The following is a 17,350-nucleotide window of genomic DNA, read 5'->3' on the forward strand; positions in this document are numbered from 1 at the left end:
CCCCAACTCAGGAAACGTGAGGTGGGTTGTGGGCAGGCGGGCAGGCGTTTGTTTATCTGGGCAGGCACACATTCATTCATTCACTGAAATGTTATAAGAATTCTAAGGTCCCAAATATAAAATAAAAGGTAAAGGTAAAGGGACCCCTGACCATTAGGTCCAGTTGTGACCGACTCTGGGCTTGCGCTCTCATCTCGCGTTATTGGCCGAGGGAGGCAGCGTACAACTTCCAGGTCATGTGGCCAGCATGACAAAGCCACTTCTGGCGAACCAGAGCCCCTCTGAATGAAGTTTTCTAGTGGCAATCATTGACAGGGAAGCTCAATTACGGCACTCATTATCTCCTTCATATTTGGTCATCGGGTAGCACTGGGGAAAATGTGTTCAGGAGGATGTGAGAACCATCATTTTTTCCATCTCTGCTCAGCATTTTATTTGCTCTGGGACTCTTTGTACTTTTGCCACTCCTTCTGCTTGACTGAGTAACCAGATTAGACTCTCATAAAGAGCAACTGACTAGGGAAACCAAGTGGATGCGGTTCTGGGTATAGAGCAATTTACTTATCAACAGGTATATTACTGACTGTTTATGAGGAAGCCTTTGGATTTCCAAGGCTAACTTGTACAACACCTCCCCTTCCTTCTCATCTCTGCTTGGTTACGGATACTTTCTCTGCCCAGCAGGTTGGAAAGTGTCTGCCTTGCAAGAAAGCAAAGAGGACAGTGTGGAGAATATCTATGGTGTTTGGGAAGCCCTTTTTGCTGTGTGTGTGTGTGTGTGTGTGTGTGTGTGTGTGTGTGTGTGTGTGAATCATGAGCTTCAGTGAGACTTCCACCACTGATTTCAGAAGGATTAGAAATACAATTTTAAAGTCAATTAAGGACAGGATTCTGGGATTGAGTTTACAATTATCTGCTCACTTGAATTATGTTGTAAGTGATTAGATCAGGGTGAGGAACTTTTTTTTTTTAAGACCACATTCCTTCATAGGAAATCTTACAGGGGGGTCATACCGATGGTGGGTTGGAGCAAGATATCTTTGTACAGTTGGCTACATTTTCGGCATGCAAAAGTCAGAGGAGTCTGCACCCCCCCATCTTCCATTCAGTTAAGCAAGAGGCATAATCACATAAGAACCTAAGAAGCGCCTGCTGGATCAGGCCAATGGCCCATCTAATCCGGCATCCTGCTTTCACAGCGGCCAACCAGATGTCTGTGGGAGACCCACAAGCAAGATCAGAGCACAAGAGTACCCTCCCCCCTTGTGATTTCCAGCAACTGATGTTCAAAAGCATTGCTGCCTCTGTCCGCGAAGGTAAAGCATAGCCATCATGGCTAGGAGACATCAACAGCCCTTTCCTTCATGAAATTGTCCAATACTCTTTTAAAGCCACCTAGGTTGGTGACCATCGCTGTCTTATGTAAAAGCGAGAAATTGAGCCTCCTTTAATGCAGCGTTTCCCAAACTTGTGTCTCCGGCTGTTTTCCAGACTACAATTCCCATCATCCCTAGCTAGCAGGGCCAGTGGTCAGGGATGATGGGAACTGTAGTCCAAAAACAGCTGGAGACCCAAAGTTTGGGAAATTCTGCTTTAGTGTCATCAGCCCATTCCTGTGAAATACTCTGCTAACAGAGGTCCAGAGTTAGCGCCTTCTGCGCTAACTTTTAAATGCCTGCTGAAAACCAGGCCTGTGCAGGGAATTAAGAGCATATCTCCCACAGCGGTTTAGTGGTGCTTGTTTTTATTTATTAATTATTATTTTTGTGCTCTCCTTGTATGGCTTCATTTTTTTATGTTGTAAATTGCTTTGATGTTTTGCGATTTAGAAGTATAGACACACCTTTGTAAACATATAGGGAATGAATGAATGCAATTCAACGTAAACAAGTGTAAAGTGATGCACATCAGGACACACACACACACACACACACAGAGAGAGAGAGAGAGAGAGAGAGAGAGAGAGAGAGAGAGAGAGAGAGACCTTGGTTCTCGAATTTAATCCATTCTGGGAGTCTGTTCAACCACTGGAACCGCTGTTCTGCTGCCAAAAAACATCCGCAAACCGGAACACTCACTTCCGGGTTTGCAGCGTTCGGGAGCCAATTTGTTCGGGAGTCAAGCCTTTCGACAACCAAGCCTTTCAACAACAAAGGTACCACTTTATATATATATATACATAAAATCGTCAATTTCACCTATGCTAGGGTCTGGTCCAAAAACAGGGTTTTTGGGGTGGGTGGGGGAGATGTTCCCCCCAAACATTAGCTCAACAACTTTGTCCTGATTTTCACTTTGGGGAATATGGCAACCCTATTGGCAACCCAGGTGGCGCTGTGAGTTAAACCACAGAGCCTTGGGCTTGCTGATCAGAAGATCGGCGGTTCGATTCCCTGCATCGGGGTGAGCTCCCGTTGCTCGGTCCCAGCTCCTGCCCACCTAGCAGTTTGAAAGCACATCAAAGTGCAAGTAGATAAATAGGGACCGCTCCGACGGGAAGGTAAACGGTGTTTCCGTGCGCTGCTCTGGTTCGCCAGAAGCAGCTTTGTCATGCTGGCCACATGACCCGGAAGCTGTCTGCGGACAAACGCCGGCTCCCTCGGCCTATAGAGCGAGATGAGCGCCGCAACCCCAGAGTCGGACACGACTGGACCTGATGGCCAGGGCCCCCTTTACCTTTACCCTAATGGGGGTCTGAACTGGCAGTGAGTGACCAGAAATGAGGCCTTGGGGTCATAGTGATTGATCTTGATCCTGTGAGCAGCTATTGTAGAAGTTGAATTCCCTCTTAGGAAAGGAAAATAAAACTGTGGGTATCATAATGCGTTCGCATGAATCTACGGTGTGAGCAAACCTGAAATCTCGCGCTGGTGCTGTGTAGAAATCACTAGGACTCGGGGATGTCTCCACATTCATTTCAGCCTGCAGCCGCCTTATACAATACATATAAAGCAATGAGACATCAATTGCCCAGATACTGTGCACTCGGGTTCCCTGTTTGTCTGCTGAGATTGGGAAGAAACTCAATACCGAAGTTAAGCAGTTTCCTTTGCTCGGATTAACATTTCAAGTGCTCGGAGTTCGGCACACGATCCCCTGGAAGGAACCGCGATACCTTGAATCTAGTATCAGCTCAGCGCTTGTCACCTGCCTCCGGTTGCAGCTTTGAGCAGGCGGCAGCAGCAGCCTGCTGGATGATAACAAGCCTAGATAGGCCTTGGGCTTTGTGTTCCTCTGAGGAGGTCAGTCATGGTATCCGTTACTTGCCAGCTCAGTGCACAGCCAGGGCCAAGCTGGGGTTGGGCGGGGGAGAGCATGCTTCATGCAGGAAGGAGGTGGCGTGCAGCAGGAGGCCAAGTCATCTGATCCATAATTGATTTATTCTTCCAAAATGTACTCTTGCGGCATGTCAATGAACAGCTTGACGGAGGTAAGGAGAGAACAGAGCCCTTTGTCCACCTAGCAGGAACAAAGGGCTGCCTATGAGCTGGTGGGCGGGAGTCTGACCCAGCAGAGATCAGCTGGCCTTGGCTTCCTGCTTTGCAATTATTCAAGGCAAAAGGACGGAAGGATTCCAAAATGCTCCGGGGATGTGGCAGCCGAGGGCCTCAGAGATGCATCGGCAGATTTCCCTTGGTTTCTGAAAGCCTCCGTTGTCGTACGTTTCAGTTCTCAAACGCCAAAGACCCGGAAGTAAATGCTTCCGTTTTCAAACGTTTTTCGGAACCCGAACATGCGACGCAGCTTCCGCTGGGTGCAAGAAGCTCTTGCAACCAATGGGAAGCCACGCCTCGGTTTTCGAACGTTTTGGAACCCGAACGGGCTTCCAGAACGGATTTCGTTTGAGAACCAAGGTACCACTGTATACAGAAAGTGTCTTCTCGTGATTCTGTGATTCCTTTGAGCTTCTCCTCACTTTTTCCCACATCTTAATTTATAGCCTTTGGGAAGATATTGGGAATGCTATTTGGAAAATTTCTTTTGACAGTCATCCCTCGGTTTCTTCTAAGTTACAGCTTCTCCCATAGATCTGTAGATGCTATATGTATGTAAATGCCATGCACATGGAGGCAAAATGAGGCCCACACCACTCCCCCCCGGTCAGTCGTAACTCTCTAACCCAGGCATCCCCAAACTGCCGCCCTCCAGATGTTTTGGCCTACAACTCCCATGATCCCTAGCTAACAGGACCAGTGGTCAGGGATGATGGGAATTGTAGTCCAAAACATCTGGAGGGCTGAAGTCTGGGGATGCCTGCTCTAACCAGTTAGCAAGCGAATATAGCCATTGAAAGGTATTGGTGCTCGCAAAAGAAAAAAACCCTCACCATTTATTTAGAGGTTTCTGACTCACCCTTCTGATTTACATGCTATTCAGGGCAATAAACAATTTCAAAACCACAATTTCATATAAAAACAGGCATAAAACATAACCTTTTAAAAATCTGCGAAAGGAAGTTGGAAGAGAACTCGACAGCTTTGAAATCCAGCCCTAAATTGCTTAGTAATTCAAGATAGCTATTGGATGCAACAGAAGGGGTCAGATTCCAAGATATTGGGGGGGGGGGGGAAGAGAGATCGGCCTACTGTAAGCAGGCAACTATAAAGTCCAAAAGGACAGGAGGGTTTGTTTGCACTTAACCTTGAATTAGATAGCACTTTGCTAATAGCAGGGCCTGCCTGAGCTCACCCCTCCTTACCTCAAAGGACCGTTCGGACCCCCCCCCCACATACATTAAGCAAAATAGAAACATCGCCCCCCCACCCACCCCATGGCCCCCTCCACCTCTTCCCCCTTTTCTTCCTAATGTAACCCTAATGTCTCAACAAATGAAACTGACCTGTGGAAAATGCAACTTGAAAAAAGAGACATTGCACATACCTTTGTAAACCAAGAAAACTTTAATATTTTTTTTATTTTTTATTTTGAAAAAAGGAAAAAAAAAAGGACCCTTTGGTCTGTGTAGGAGGAATTCATCTATAGCAATTGTCACCTGCCAAGGGGCCAAATGTGTGCCGAGACATGGAAAGTGGTGTGATGTAGAATGGAGAAGCCCACCTCCTGCTGATGAGCTTCCTTACATCAGCATGCTGCTACCTTCACTGGCCAGGGCCGGCCCACCCAGGAGGCAAGGTGAGGCAACTGCCTCAGGCAGCAGGATCTGCAGGGGCAGCAGTTCCAGCCTCCAAGAGGCTGTTGCTGTGGTGACAAACAACTGCTGTGGCATATCTGCTGCTTCCATGCCACCTCTGCAGCAGCCTCTTGGCAAATAGAAGGCACTGCCAGTTGCCTCCCATCTCCAGGGATGAAATGGCTGGGGCTGCCCTCTGGGGTCTCCTAAGCTCTGCAGCCACCTGATGCGATTCAGAGCAGGGCTATCCCCCCCACCCCCCAATGACCTTTGATTCCCACTTGAACCACCAGGTAAAGTTGATTCGATTCCCCCCCATTCCTGCTTGTTCCCACTCACCCCTTCCTTCTCTGGCTGGGGCGGGTGCCATTTTGCAATTTGCCTCACTTGCCAGAGTGTCTTTGGCTGGTCCTGGCATTGCCTCCCCTTTTCCCCCAGGGGCAGATGAAAGGCTTTTCTTGGGGACAAAACCACCCAAACCCTACACACTTTTTCTGCCTGCTCTGTTCTGCCCGGCTGCGATGCTTTGCGTTCTAAAAGTGGAGGAACTCTTGCTGATACTAACCCTCCTGCGCAGTAAGACGACTGAACCAGAAAATGGAAAGCTCAGCTGGTTAGAGTGCAGTGCTTATAACGCCAAGGTTGCAGGTTCGATCCCCATATGGGACAGTTTCATATTCCTGCATTGCAGGGGGGTTGGACTAGATGATCCTTAAGGTCCCTTCCAACTCTACAATTCTATGAAACGTTCTACTGCATGGTCCAGCTTTACTGAATATGCATCTACAGTGGAACCTCGGTTTATGAACACCTCGGTTTATGAATTTTCGGTTTATGAACGCCGCGGACCCATCTGGAACGGATTAATTCACTTTCCATTACTTTTAATGGGAAAGTTCGCTTCAGTTTATGAACGCTTCAGTTTATGAACAGACTTCCGGAACCAATTACACCCATGTTTCAGTTTATGAACGCTTCAGTTTAAGTACTCCGCGGACCCGTCTGGAACGGATTAATCCACTTTCCATTACTTTCAATGGGAAAGTTCGCTTCTGTTTATGAACGGTTACTCCGCGGACCGTCTGGAACGGATTAATCCACTTTCCATTACTTTCAATGGGAAAGTTCGCTTCAGTTTATGAACGCTTCAGTTTATGAACAGACTTCCGGAACCAATTGTGTTCATAAACCGAGGTACCACTGTACTGCACACTGCTTCCATCCACCAGCTTCTCACAGGACCCTGTGGAACAACTCTGCTCTATTTTCGTTGCATGACGTTGCTTTCAAAGCCTCGATTCCAATGGTTTTTTCCCCCCTCCTGTTTCCGTACTTTGGGGAGAGCAGTGGGTTGGAAATATTGTTATTGTTGCTTTCTTGGTTTTGTTATACTTGACAATCAGTTAAAAACATAGTCGTGCCTTGGTTTTCAATCAGCTTAGTTCTCAAACATTTTGGCTTCCAAACGCCGCAAACCCGGAAGTGGCTGTTCCGGTTTGTGAACTAGTTTTGGAAGCCGAACGTCCAACGGGACTCCCGGGGTTTCCAATTTCCTGCAGCCAATCAGAAACTATGCTTTGGTTTCCAAACGTTTTGGAAGTCGAGCGGACTTCCAGAACGGATTCCGCTTGACTTCCAAGATATGATTGTCTATGTTTTGAGGAACACACGGTTCAGAAACTCCTGTTTAAGGCTCTAACCAGCCTGCAGTAAGAGCCATGTAGCAGCGTGGGAGACCCTTCCTTGAGAGCCGCATACCTTCCCCCCCCCAAAAAAAACCCACACAGCTGGGATGGAAACCTCGTACTCAGGGGACTTTTGCACTCCAGCTAGGCTACGCCCTCTTCAAGTGCCTTTCCCTGACTGAACTGTGATAATACCTCTCGCTGGCCAGGATGCACGATGGAGAGATAAGGATGAAGGGGCTGGAGGAATCTCTGGAAGTTTGCCCAGATAGAATGCAGCCTACTGTAAAAAGGGGAAAGTCAAATCCATTGCACCGCCTGCTTCTTTTGGCTCTGGCCCTCTCACAATCAGCGTGCATTGCGGTTCTCAGGATGAAGAGATTTTCTTTACCCATGCCATACATGGAAATAAAACTTCCAAATGCTCTACACCGGAGGAAGAAGAGGTGCAACTTCGTGGCACTCATTCTTCCCCCTGCCACACCAAACCTCCCCTAATTAATCCATTAGGAATTGCAGCACAACTGTTTCCCCCCTTTTCAATGTCCTGTGAACTCACAGATCTGTTGGGCCATTTTGGAGTACTCTTTTCTGCTTTAATTTTACAAACTAATCTACTGCTGCCCAGTCTCCCAGCTGTGCAGGAACCACTGTCTTCTTTTTTGAGTGCCCTGGTTTCATTCCAAACCAGCACCCAAGTTTGGCACGAGTGAGCCACTGATCCCTATCTGAGCAGGTGAGTAAGGGAAATCTCATGTTCGTGGGCCAATCTGCACTCTTCCCATCAGTTTACATTCTTCCCAATCCCTGCTTTTTCTCCTGGATCATTTTGATGTGCCCTGTCAATGAGGAACAGGGGACATGGAAGGCAGAAGAGCCAACCTCACCAGGATTTTCAAGAGAACAGGATGGCGATGGCAGCGGCAGCAGCAGCAGCAGCAGCTCAAGGAACACCTCCAGGCAAAAAGAATGGCTAAACAGGTGACAGACTGTACCTAGACAGGCATGAATTTGATTACAGTCAAACCTTGGCTCCGAATGTCTCAGTTTTGGAACGTTTCAACTCCCGAACGCCGAAAACCCAGAAGTGAACGTTCCGGTTTTGGAACCCTTTTTGGAAGCCGAACGTCCGACACGGCTTCCGCTTGAGTGCAGGAATCTTCTGCAACCACTTGGAAGCCGTGCCTCGGTTGTCGAACATTTTGGAAGCCGAACAGGGCTTCTGGAACCGATTACGTTCGACAACCAAGGTCCGACTGAATATGGTCAGGGCCACTTGTTTCCAAAATGCACGTACTGTTATGCAGATGACGGCACTAAAACAGGCAATGTGTTCCACAGTTTTGGGCCACCCCTTTCAGTGGTTTTGCACACTACTGCCCGAAGCCTCAGCTGCTTAACAAATGTGTCCCCATGTTGGCTGCCGCAGCCCCCGTTTTGCACACTTGCACAATTACCAGGAGCAAAGACACGAACCTCCTCTTGTGATCCATCTTTATTTGTAAAAGTCCAGATATAAAATCCCATTGTTTCTTACAAAAACAAAAAGGCACATTTAAAAACTACTCCCGCCTTCCACTCTCACCCCTGGACTATGGTGGGCACTCCCATCCCTCCCCCATTCCATGCTTCTTCTAGCCCTCGGCCAATTGCTTCCATCCTCTACAAGGGTTCCATCTTCCTGCATTCCAGAAGCTCACACCGTGGAGAAATGTCAGAGTGCAACCAAATCTGGCCCAGTAGTATTCTAGTAGTAGCTTTCCTTTTCCACCCAGCCTACAGAGAAAGAAGGGGAGGGGAAAATACACATCAGGTTGGGTTTCTTCTTAAGTTGGCTGCAAGTCCTCAACATCAGATGCAACAAGTTAACCTATTCTTCTGTATAATGCCTCTGGCTGATGTTAATAGTTGTGAACTATTATGACTACAATCCAAGCCCCAGAACATCACCTTGAGCGCTTTTTCTCCATCTTGGCAGAGCTATGAAATAAGGCAGCAGAATCCACATTTAATCCACCCAACGAACCCCTCTAAAATTGTAAAAATGCTTGCAGCATCCATTCACGGACTGTACAGTGGTACCTCGACAACCAAACGCTTCAACTTCCAAAGGTTTCAACCTCTGAAGTCGACAACCCCGGAAGTCTTTTCGCTGCACGCACGTTCTGCGCCTGCGCAAAGTGGCACGCGCGGTCGCACAAGTGGAGCTTCGACTTACGAAGACGGCCGCGGAACGGATCATCTTCGTAAGTCGAGGTACCACTGTACTGCTTACTGGTTAATGCTAAATTACTTCAAGTGCCTCATGTAACAGCCCCCCTCATGTTGCCAGACCACCACCATACGTAATGTATGCACACCATGCAATACCGGTAATAACGTTGCAAGACAGCAGACTCTTACCTCCAGGGCTGCGTCTGATGATGAGTTTTCTCACTTCATCATACACAAAGATGAGGAGAGAGTAGGGGAAGGCACAGAACCACCACGTTGGTCTGCAATATAAGAATTCCAGTTTTAATACATACTTGTATGACGTTTAGATGAAGTCTTCAAAAACAAGTGCTAACGTACAATTTAGGATAATCCCAGGCCTTTTAAAAACAAAGATGACTCAGTTAAATAATTAAGAGTGGTAGAAATTATGGCAAGACCAACCACAGCAACGGAGGGAAAGCTTCGATAATTATCAGCTTCAGGCCATTTACTACTTACTTGAGAGGATACATCCTCAAAGCAACATCCATTCCAGGGCAGTAAGAGAGGAAAGCAGCCAGGGCAGTTTCTTCAAATAGACCAAATATCAAGATCTTGTTCCTGTGGAAGTTTTAAGGAAAGTTAGCCCTCGAAGAGGTAACCTTTCTTCACAACCCTGGTTTCTGAGTGGAAATGAGCACAAACTACAGGGCTCAAGTTTTTAAACAGTTTCCCCCCTTGGTGGTTTTATTATTTCTTTTTTAGATTTACACTTTACGCTTACTTTTTTCACCCTTTCCTCTCAGTGTTTGGTCTCCAGCTTTCTTCTTCTTTTGGGACTACAATTCCCATCATCCCTGACCCAGTGGTCAGGGAGATGGGAATTGTAGTCCAAAACCAGCTGGCGATCAAAGTTTGGGAAACACTGCTCTAAGGTAAGCCTGCCCTGCGGGATTTGTTGTGATTGGAAAAAAAGAAGGGCAGAACCAGGTGTACTACCTGATAAGGCTGAAAGTCAGTGACTCTGACCCAATGTTACCCAGGGAAACATAGCTGCACAGGGATTTGAACCCTGGTCTCTCAGGTCCTAGACCAACCACTACAACACTGGCTCTGTTTGGCAAGCAGGTTTCCATTTCACATGAAATCTGGCACACATTGCATTCAGCATCGGCAGCACAGAGCTATTCCCATTTTAATTTCAATCTATTTTTGTCTCTCCCGAAAGGCTCAAAAGCCAACACACAAAAACCAGCTGCTGAGGAAGTGGGGTTGGCAACCCACGACTTACTTCATTCCTTGCTGGAAAACAGAATTCCTTCTGGTCTTGCAGATAACCAAGTCTGCCCACTGCACCACCACGATGCTAACGAAGAAAGCCGTGTGGCAAGTGAATTCCACAATTTTCCTTTGCTCGTAAGTCTGAGGGATTAAAACAGGAGAGACTGTTTTCAAACTTCGTCCTCCCTACTCGTGGCCATCCATAATGCAGCTAACATAACTTTTTAACAGTCCTCTTAAGCTCTCTGAAAACTCACCCACTGCTGTCCGTAACTATCCTCCACATCATTAATCCATCGATCATCCCACGACACTCTAATCCCCAGCAAGGTGGACGGCAAGAAGCCGTTCTCTGCAAGGATCACGAAGTAGGTGAAGAAGCCTCCCAAGGCCTGGATCATTCCTATGCAAGGGTAGCAGGAAGAAGGGGAATTAGTTCACCATGGGCAACGGCTAGAAAACAACTCTATGAATTAAGAAACACCTGGGACACAGATGCAAGAGGCCTCCTTTCAGCCAATCTTCAAGGTAAGAGGGCGAAGCCATGGCCTGTGCTACAAAAGCTCCAGTTGCATTTGCACTGAGCTACTGTTCTGAGGATCTCCTTGTAAGCAGAGCACACGAAGGGCACGTCAGCTACCCCCCATTCTGAACTGAGGCTTCACTGTGCCTGGCCCATGCCTACTTTCATCATCCACTGCACTTCAGGACCTGCTGTAGAGGAACCAGCTGCTTCTAAATGAACACTTCTGAACTGTGTAAGATAAGACTACCAGGAAGTTTGAAGCTCTGTCATTCCACCCTCCCTCCTCCCACCCCACACATTGTACAGTCATACCTCAGAAGCCAAACGCCTTGGGAGTCAAATGCTTTGGCTCCCGAATGCCGCAAACCCAGGAGTTTGTGAACATTCTTTGGAAGCTGAACGTCTGATGCTGCTTCCGATTGTGTGCAGCCAATCGGAAGCCCCGCCTTGGTTGCTGAATGTTTTCGGAAGTCGAACGGACTTCCAGAACAGATTCTGTTCGACAACCAAGGTACGACTATATTTTAAGCTCCTAATTGGCTAAAGTAAGATTACACAAAGCATCCACCTAACAGTAGCAGGCCGTGTGTGAAGGTCCCTCCCCACTGAAACAACCTCTTTCCAGTTTTGACTATGCCCTCCTCTGTCCCCTTTCCTCCCTTGCTCAGGATACAGCGATCGTCCACACACTGCCAGAAAGGGCACACACTGCGGGTCCACATCCAAAGCCCTCCATTGTACCGTGCCAAAGGTTGGGTCTTGCACATCTCCCACATGTAGGAACACTTCATGTGCCTCTACTATACAGACCCTCCAAAAAAACCCAAACTTCCAACAACAATACGGAAGGGCCAAAATTCCACAGTATGCGCACTGCAATCAGTCAACTTCTGCGCCAGCCAACTGCAAGCTTCCTTACCGATCTGACCGTAAGCCATGCTGATCAACCTTTCATTCACCAGTTTGTCTGTCTTGGGGTTTCTGGGTTGTCTTTTCATGATGTCACTTTCTGCCTGCTCATACGCCAGAGAGATGGCAGGAACCTTTAGAGAGAGAGAGTATTAGATATAACTTCACACAAGTTTCATTTCCTGCATGAACCTGTATTGCCCATGCCAAGATAACGATAAAACTACAAGGGGTTTGGGGAGAGGGGAAATCCCAGTCTTCCTAACTAAGCAGGCATTTTAGAAGACCTGTGCAATATGAATAAATGCCTCAGGAAGGATGTAGGCTATTGGGTGCATGTGCTACAAAAGTTTTAACAAGTAATAAACTACACCGCCTGCCATGTCCGTCTCAAGGCAGTGAACAATGCATTTTAGAAATAGAACATCCACATTAGACTCAGTACAGCTAAGGCCCCTGCTCTGCACTGCCAAATCTCCACAGGCTGCAGCACTAAGACAGCCTCATCTGGGACAGGCAGGGTATGAGGCTGTTAATGTCAGGGTCTTGGGTTCAAGTCTCACGTTGGGTGAAAAAAAAAACTGCTTTGCAGAGGGTTGGACTAGAAGATCGTCATGGTCCTTTCCAACTCTACAGTTCTGTGGTTAATTGATTGTAATGATCAACTAGAGCAGGCATCCGCAAACTGCAGCCCTCCAGATGTTTTGGCCTACAACTCCCATGATTCCTAGCTAAGAGGACCAGTGGTCAGGGATGATGGGAATTGTAGTCCAAAACATCTGGAGGGCCGAAGTTTGGGGATGCCTGAACTAGAGCAATAGGGAGGAGTATGTTCCTTCAAGTAACTTGGCTTCAAGTTGTTTAGGGCTTTACAGGTCAGAACCAAAACCTTATTTATGTCAGAAATAAATAAAAAGATGATTTACTAACCATATCAGTACCCAAGTCAATACACAGGATGGTGACTGTACCCAGAGGCAGGGGAATGTTTGCAATGATGAAGATGAGGAAAGGCGTAATTTCAGGGATGTTACTGGTCAAGGTGTAAGCAATTGACTTCTTCAGGTTATCAAAAATCAGGCGGCCTGAGACAAAGGAAAGGGGAATAAAAGGACTGCCTGCACAAGGTACCCAGGGGTAACTTACACACAAGCCACATAGACAACAGGTTTCATTCCACACTGATGTAGATAGGAAAGAAATCACCTCGGCAGACTAAACTTAACTGAAAGCAAAAAATAATCTAGTGCTGAGGAGTAGGAGCTGGTTCCACTTTGCTGGCCAGCATTCAAGTCCAAGGAAGCTTCCACATGCGCGCGCGCACACACACACACACACACACACACACACACAAATGCGGAGCCCCACTGAAAGTTATTGGACACCTGGAATTTTACATGGGATGGGACACCTGGACACCTGGAATTTTACACGGGATGGGACACCTGGACACCTGGAATTTTACACGGGATGGGACACCTGGACACCTGGAATTTTACACGTGATGGGAGGAAGGAAATGGAAGTTGTTATTGTATTAAGTTAACTGCAGTATTCCTTCTGGCCACCATGGCTGCAGTTCTTACCCTGCCCACTGTGGCTGCAGTTCTCACTCAGGTCCACAACATGCAAATGAAGGATTGAGAGTGCTGTTCATGGATTGGGTAGCTAGGGGAAGTTTGTTACTGTTGCAAGTTATTATTGAGTACTATATAAGCCAGTTGGCTGAGCTGCTGTTCAGTCTGGACTCAGAGCTAGGATAAAGAGCTGGTTGTTTTGAGAGCTGTGTCTTCATCCTTCTTACCCACTATTCTACAGAAGTGTTCTGCTCCTGGCATTCAGAAAACCAAAGCACCCATAGGAATGAGGAACTCACCTTCTTCGACCCCAGTAACAATGGAGGCAAAGTTGTCATCAAGCAGAATCATGTCAGCTGCTTGCTTAGAGACATCAGACCCGGCGATACCCATAGCAACTCCAATGTCTGCCTTCTTCAAAGCAGGGGAGTCATTCACACCGTCTCCTGTGACAGCTACAATGGCACCCTGGAAGGAGAAGAGAGGAAGAAAAAGGACCTTCAGTTCCCAGATCCAACCTGCGCGCATTAGATTCAGCTGGAATAGCTTCTTCCCCCAATAGGCTTCACGCCCCACCCCAGTTTACCACCATTAGCTTGAATGGTTATGTCCACCTCCAGAAATTAGGGTCCCCCCCCCTCTGCTTACCTGGCGCTGGCAGCCTTCCACAATGATAAGCTTCTGTTGAGGAGAAGTTCTGGCAAAGACTATTTCTGTATGGTGTCTCAGGATATCATCCAGCTGCTCACTGGTCATGTCCTTCAAATCAGTGCCATGAATGACACAGGCTTTGGCATCCCTGGGATTTAAAAGAAGACATGTTGAGAACTCCTAAATGTTACTCCAAATCCTGCCCCTTCCCTCTCCAATGTGGGCCTGCTTTACTTCCACACGGACTCTGCTGATAATGTTCATGGTTTTTGTGAAGAGTCAAATTGGAAGACCAAAGTGGCAAAATACAATATTCTAGTATAAATCTACATGGTGCCTTAACACTCTGGGCGCATTATACCTCTCAAGGACTGCCTAATCCCTTGTATATCCCTGCCTGAACATTGAAGTCTTCAGGAGAGTCAATGTTGGTAGCCCTCCATGGCTGAGATTCATATCCACCAGGAACTACGTGTTCAGTATTATGGGCTCAACTTTTGGCTCCTCCTCCCTGCTGAACTTCCAGTGCCTTCTGAAGACTTATTATTACAGATGTGCCTTGGAAGTCCATTCAACTTCCAAGGCATGGCTTCCGATGGGCTGCAGGAAGCTCTTGCAGCCCATCGGAAGCCACAGAAGCCTAGCAGGACGTTCAACTTCCAAAAGAATGTCCAAAAACCTGAACAATCACTTCCAGTTTTCGATCGTTCGGGAGCCGAGGTACGACTGTATTCTTCCAGAAGGCATTTTAACCAAAGCCTGATTTTACAATTTTAACTGAATTTTATGTTTTCTGTATTGTATTTCTTACACACCACTTGCGAGACGACTGTAGCTGAGTAGTATATAATTATATTTATTTTATTTAAAATAAAAGGATGGAGTCAGCTCAATTGAGAGATGAAGCAGCAACACAGCTTACCCAACATACTGCTTACCAGTTTTCTTCACATATCTCTTAACACAGATGCTTGCTGTTAAAATTCTGGAATTTACAAGGCAACTGGCAGGCACCCCACACCCTCCCTGAGACAACCTCTATGGTTCATGTCCGGCCAGACCGCTTCTCAATACCTGGGGTTGACCTGGCTGACTGGGATGTTGAGGCGGAGAGCAATATCTTCCACAGTCTCGTTGCCTTCAGAGATTATGCCAACACCCTTGGCAATAGCTTTAGCTGTGATTGGATGGTCTCCTGTCACCATAATAACCTGGAAGGCAAAACAGGGCAACATCAGTCTGTGGCAGCTAGAAACTAGATGGAAACCCATCTCTTCAAAATGCCACTTGCCTCTGAGCAGAGAGGCTAGTGTTGCAGCAGTTTATTCAAGAGGTAGGATCACCACCAGCAACCATATTTTCACACTTGCTTTTGAGATGGGAAAGCAGTTCACAGCTTTCCCTGGACTGCACCTTCCTTTGCACCCAAATAAAGCCCCTTTTCTGTGTTCTTTGGTGTTGTGGATTTACTCTTTTAGAGTTGCTTACCTTTATTCCAGCACTTCTGCATTTGCCCACAGCATCAGGCACAGCAGCCCGAGGAGGGTCGATCATCGAAATCAACCCTACAAAGCAGAGATTCTCTACAGGGAAGTTGACTTCATCCGTGTCGAACTGGAAGCCTTCTGGGAACTGCTCATCGGGAAGAGCCAGGTGGCAAAAGCCTGCCAACAAATCCAATTGAAACGATTTCACATGCCAGCTTATTAGGGAGCAGGTGCCGAGCCTGGCTATTTTGATTGCTAAGATGCCCAACAACATTTGAGAAACCCTTGTGGAATCTGGCGTTTGGGCTCTTGGGGAAGCTAGTGGAAAGTATTATTCAGAGAGAACCGGATTCTCTCCTTCTATGCGAGGCTGCAGCAAGCATTGCAAGCTTACAAGAAACAAAACCTGACCAACGTTTCAAGTTACAATCTATACAAAGCTACAGAGCCCAGCATGCATTGCTCTGTTTCGCTCAAACGATTTGCAAGAGTGATTTCTTGACTGTAGTAAAGCAAGTACATTATTCTAAGGCAGACCTGGGAAAAACACCTTACCTAGCACTCTCTCCCCCAGGCCTCCTAACTCAAGGTAGGCATTCTGAAACGCATCCTTGGCTTCTTCATCCAAGGGCTGCTCTTTCCCATGGATCAGGATGGTGCTGCAACGGTCCAGGATTCGCTCTGGGGCTCCTTTCATCACAAGCAGGTACCTCGATTCTGATGTGTTCGCATTATTGTGGATCGACAGCTGCATTTTTGAACAGCGTTAGAAATTATATTTTGGGGGTAGCATTTCATCCATGAGAGTGGCTTGGAATGCACTCACTACAAAGTTGTACGCAGCCTCAAATATCTACAAAGCTCTGAACAAAGCAGCAATCTGACGGGCATGGAACGAAACCGCACCGGTGTTAAATACAGAACTAACCTAGCTGTCAGGACAGGTGTTGGGAGCAGTAACTCACAAGGCAGGAGTGAAGTTAACTCTTCATTCAAAGAAACAAAACAACTCAGGCCTCCCCCCCACATCCTTCCCGAGCAATCTGAGACTCTGATGCCTTGTCTGTCTCTGCTCTGCCTTCTTCATACCTCTGTGGGTTCTGGGAGACCAGGGAGGTGAGGACTTGGACACAGCAGGAGGGGGAGACCCCCTGGCTTTTTCAGCCTGCCTCACCTCTGCCTCTTGGCCCCCTTCCTCTGCCGCTTCTGCCTCTGATTCTGGGCTGCTCTCTGTCACAGCCTCTTCCTGCTCACTACATTCTGTGGCCTCTTCAGCTTCCAACACCTTCCCAGTCTGACCACTCATCATCCCACCCACCCATACCCTGGGGCCTTCTTCCCTTGGGGGTTCCCCAGCTGGTGCTCCCCTCCCCCCACTCCTCTGCATCTAACCAGTTCGTGACATTAGCCCAACGTGAAAAGTTGCTACATTTGATAGAACAGCTACAGTTTACGTGAAATGTGGTGGGCGTTTTGTGAATACCACGTTCTTACCTGGTATTTGTTGGTCGAGTTGAACGGTATCTCCACCACCTTGGGGTTTTTCTCTCGCAGTTCCCTGACTGACCCACAGCACAGTTCAATGCATTTGAGCAGCGCAGATTCAGAGGCATCCCCTGCCACTGCTCTCTAAGAAACAAGACAGTGGTTCACAGTGAGTAGATGAAACCCTTGAAGATGAACGTCCCTCCTTTCAGATTTCCCCATTCTTTAAGGTAACCCAGTGGCCGAAACAGAGGAAGTTGCTTTACACATGGTCAGCACTTTGGTCCATCTGGCTCAGTATTATCTACATTGAAAGCATTGGGGAGTCAGACAGAAGACTTTCCCGAGCCCTGGGGATTGAACTTGGGAGTATGCAAAGCACACGCTATACCACTGAGGTACAGGCCTCTCACCAGGTTTCTC

General features: G+C 47.4%; 1 protein-coding gene across 1 annotated transcript in view; it reads right to left on the reverse strand.

Moving 5' to 3' along the window:
• Positions 1-8,293: 8,293 nt before the first annotated feature.
• ATP1A1 (ATPase Na+/K+ transporting subunit alpha 1) overlaps positions 8,294-17,350 on the reverse strand; it is a 34,715-nt gene continuing 25,658 nt past the window's right edge. Inside the window, exons 11-23 of the mRNA XM_035140493.2 lie at positions 16,937-17,071; positions 15,998-16,190; positions 15,444-15,619; positions 15,030-15,166; positions 13,953-14,103; positions 13,604-13,772; positions 12,659-12,813; positions 11,739-11,862; positions 10,551-10,696; positions 10,304-10,434; positions 9,532-9,633; positions 9,220-9,311; positions 8,294-8,592 (exon numbers count right to left, since the gene is read on the reverse strand). Coding sequence (XP_034996384.1) covers positions 8,564-8,592; positions 9,220-9,311; positions 9,532-9,633; positions 10,304-10,434; positions 10,551-10,696; positions 11,739-11,862; positions 12,659-12,813; positions 13,604-13,772; positions 13,953-14,103; positions 15,030-15,166; positions 15,444-15,619; positions 15,998-16,190; positions 16,937-17,071 — 1,740 coding nt within the window. The 3' untranslated portion in view covers positions 8,294-8,563. The remainder of the gene's footprint in view (positions 8,593-9,219; positions 9,312-9,531; positions 9,634-10,303; positions 10,435-10,550; positions 10,697-11,738; positions 11,863-12,658; positions 12,814-13,603; positions 13,773-13,952; positions 14,104-15,029; positions 15,167-15,443; positions 15,620-15,997; positions 16,191-16,936; positions 17,072-17,350) is intronic.

Source organism: Zootoca vivipara, chromosome 16 (genome assembly GCF_963506605.1).
Source record: "Zootoca vivipara chromosome 16, rZooViv1.1, whole genome shotgun sequence".
Classification (NCBI taxonomy): domain Eukaryota; kingdom Metazoa; phylum Chordata; class Lepidosauria; order Squamata; family Lacertidae; genus Zootoca; species Zootoca vivipara.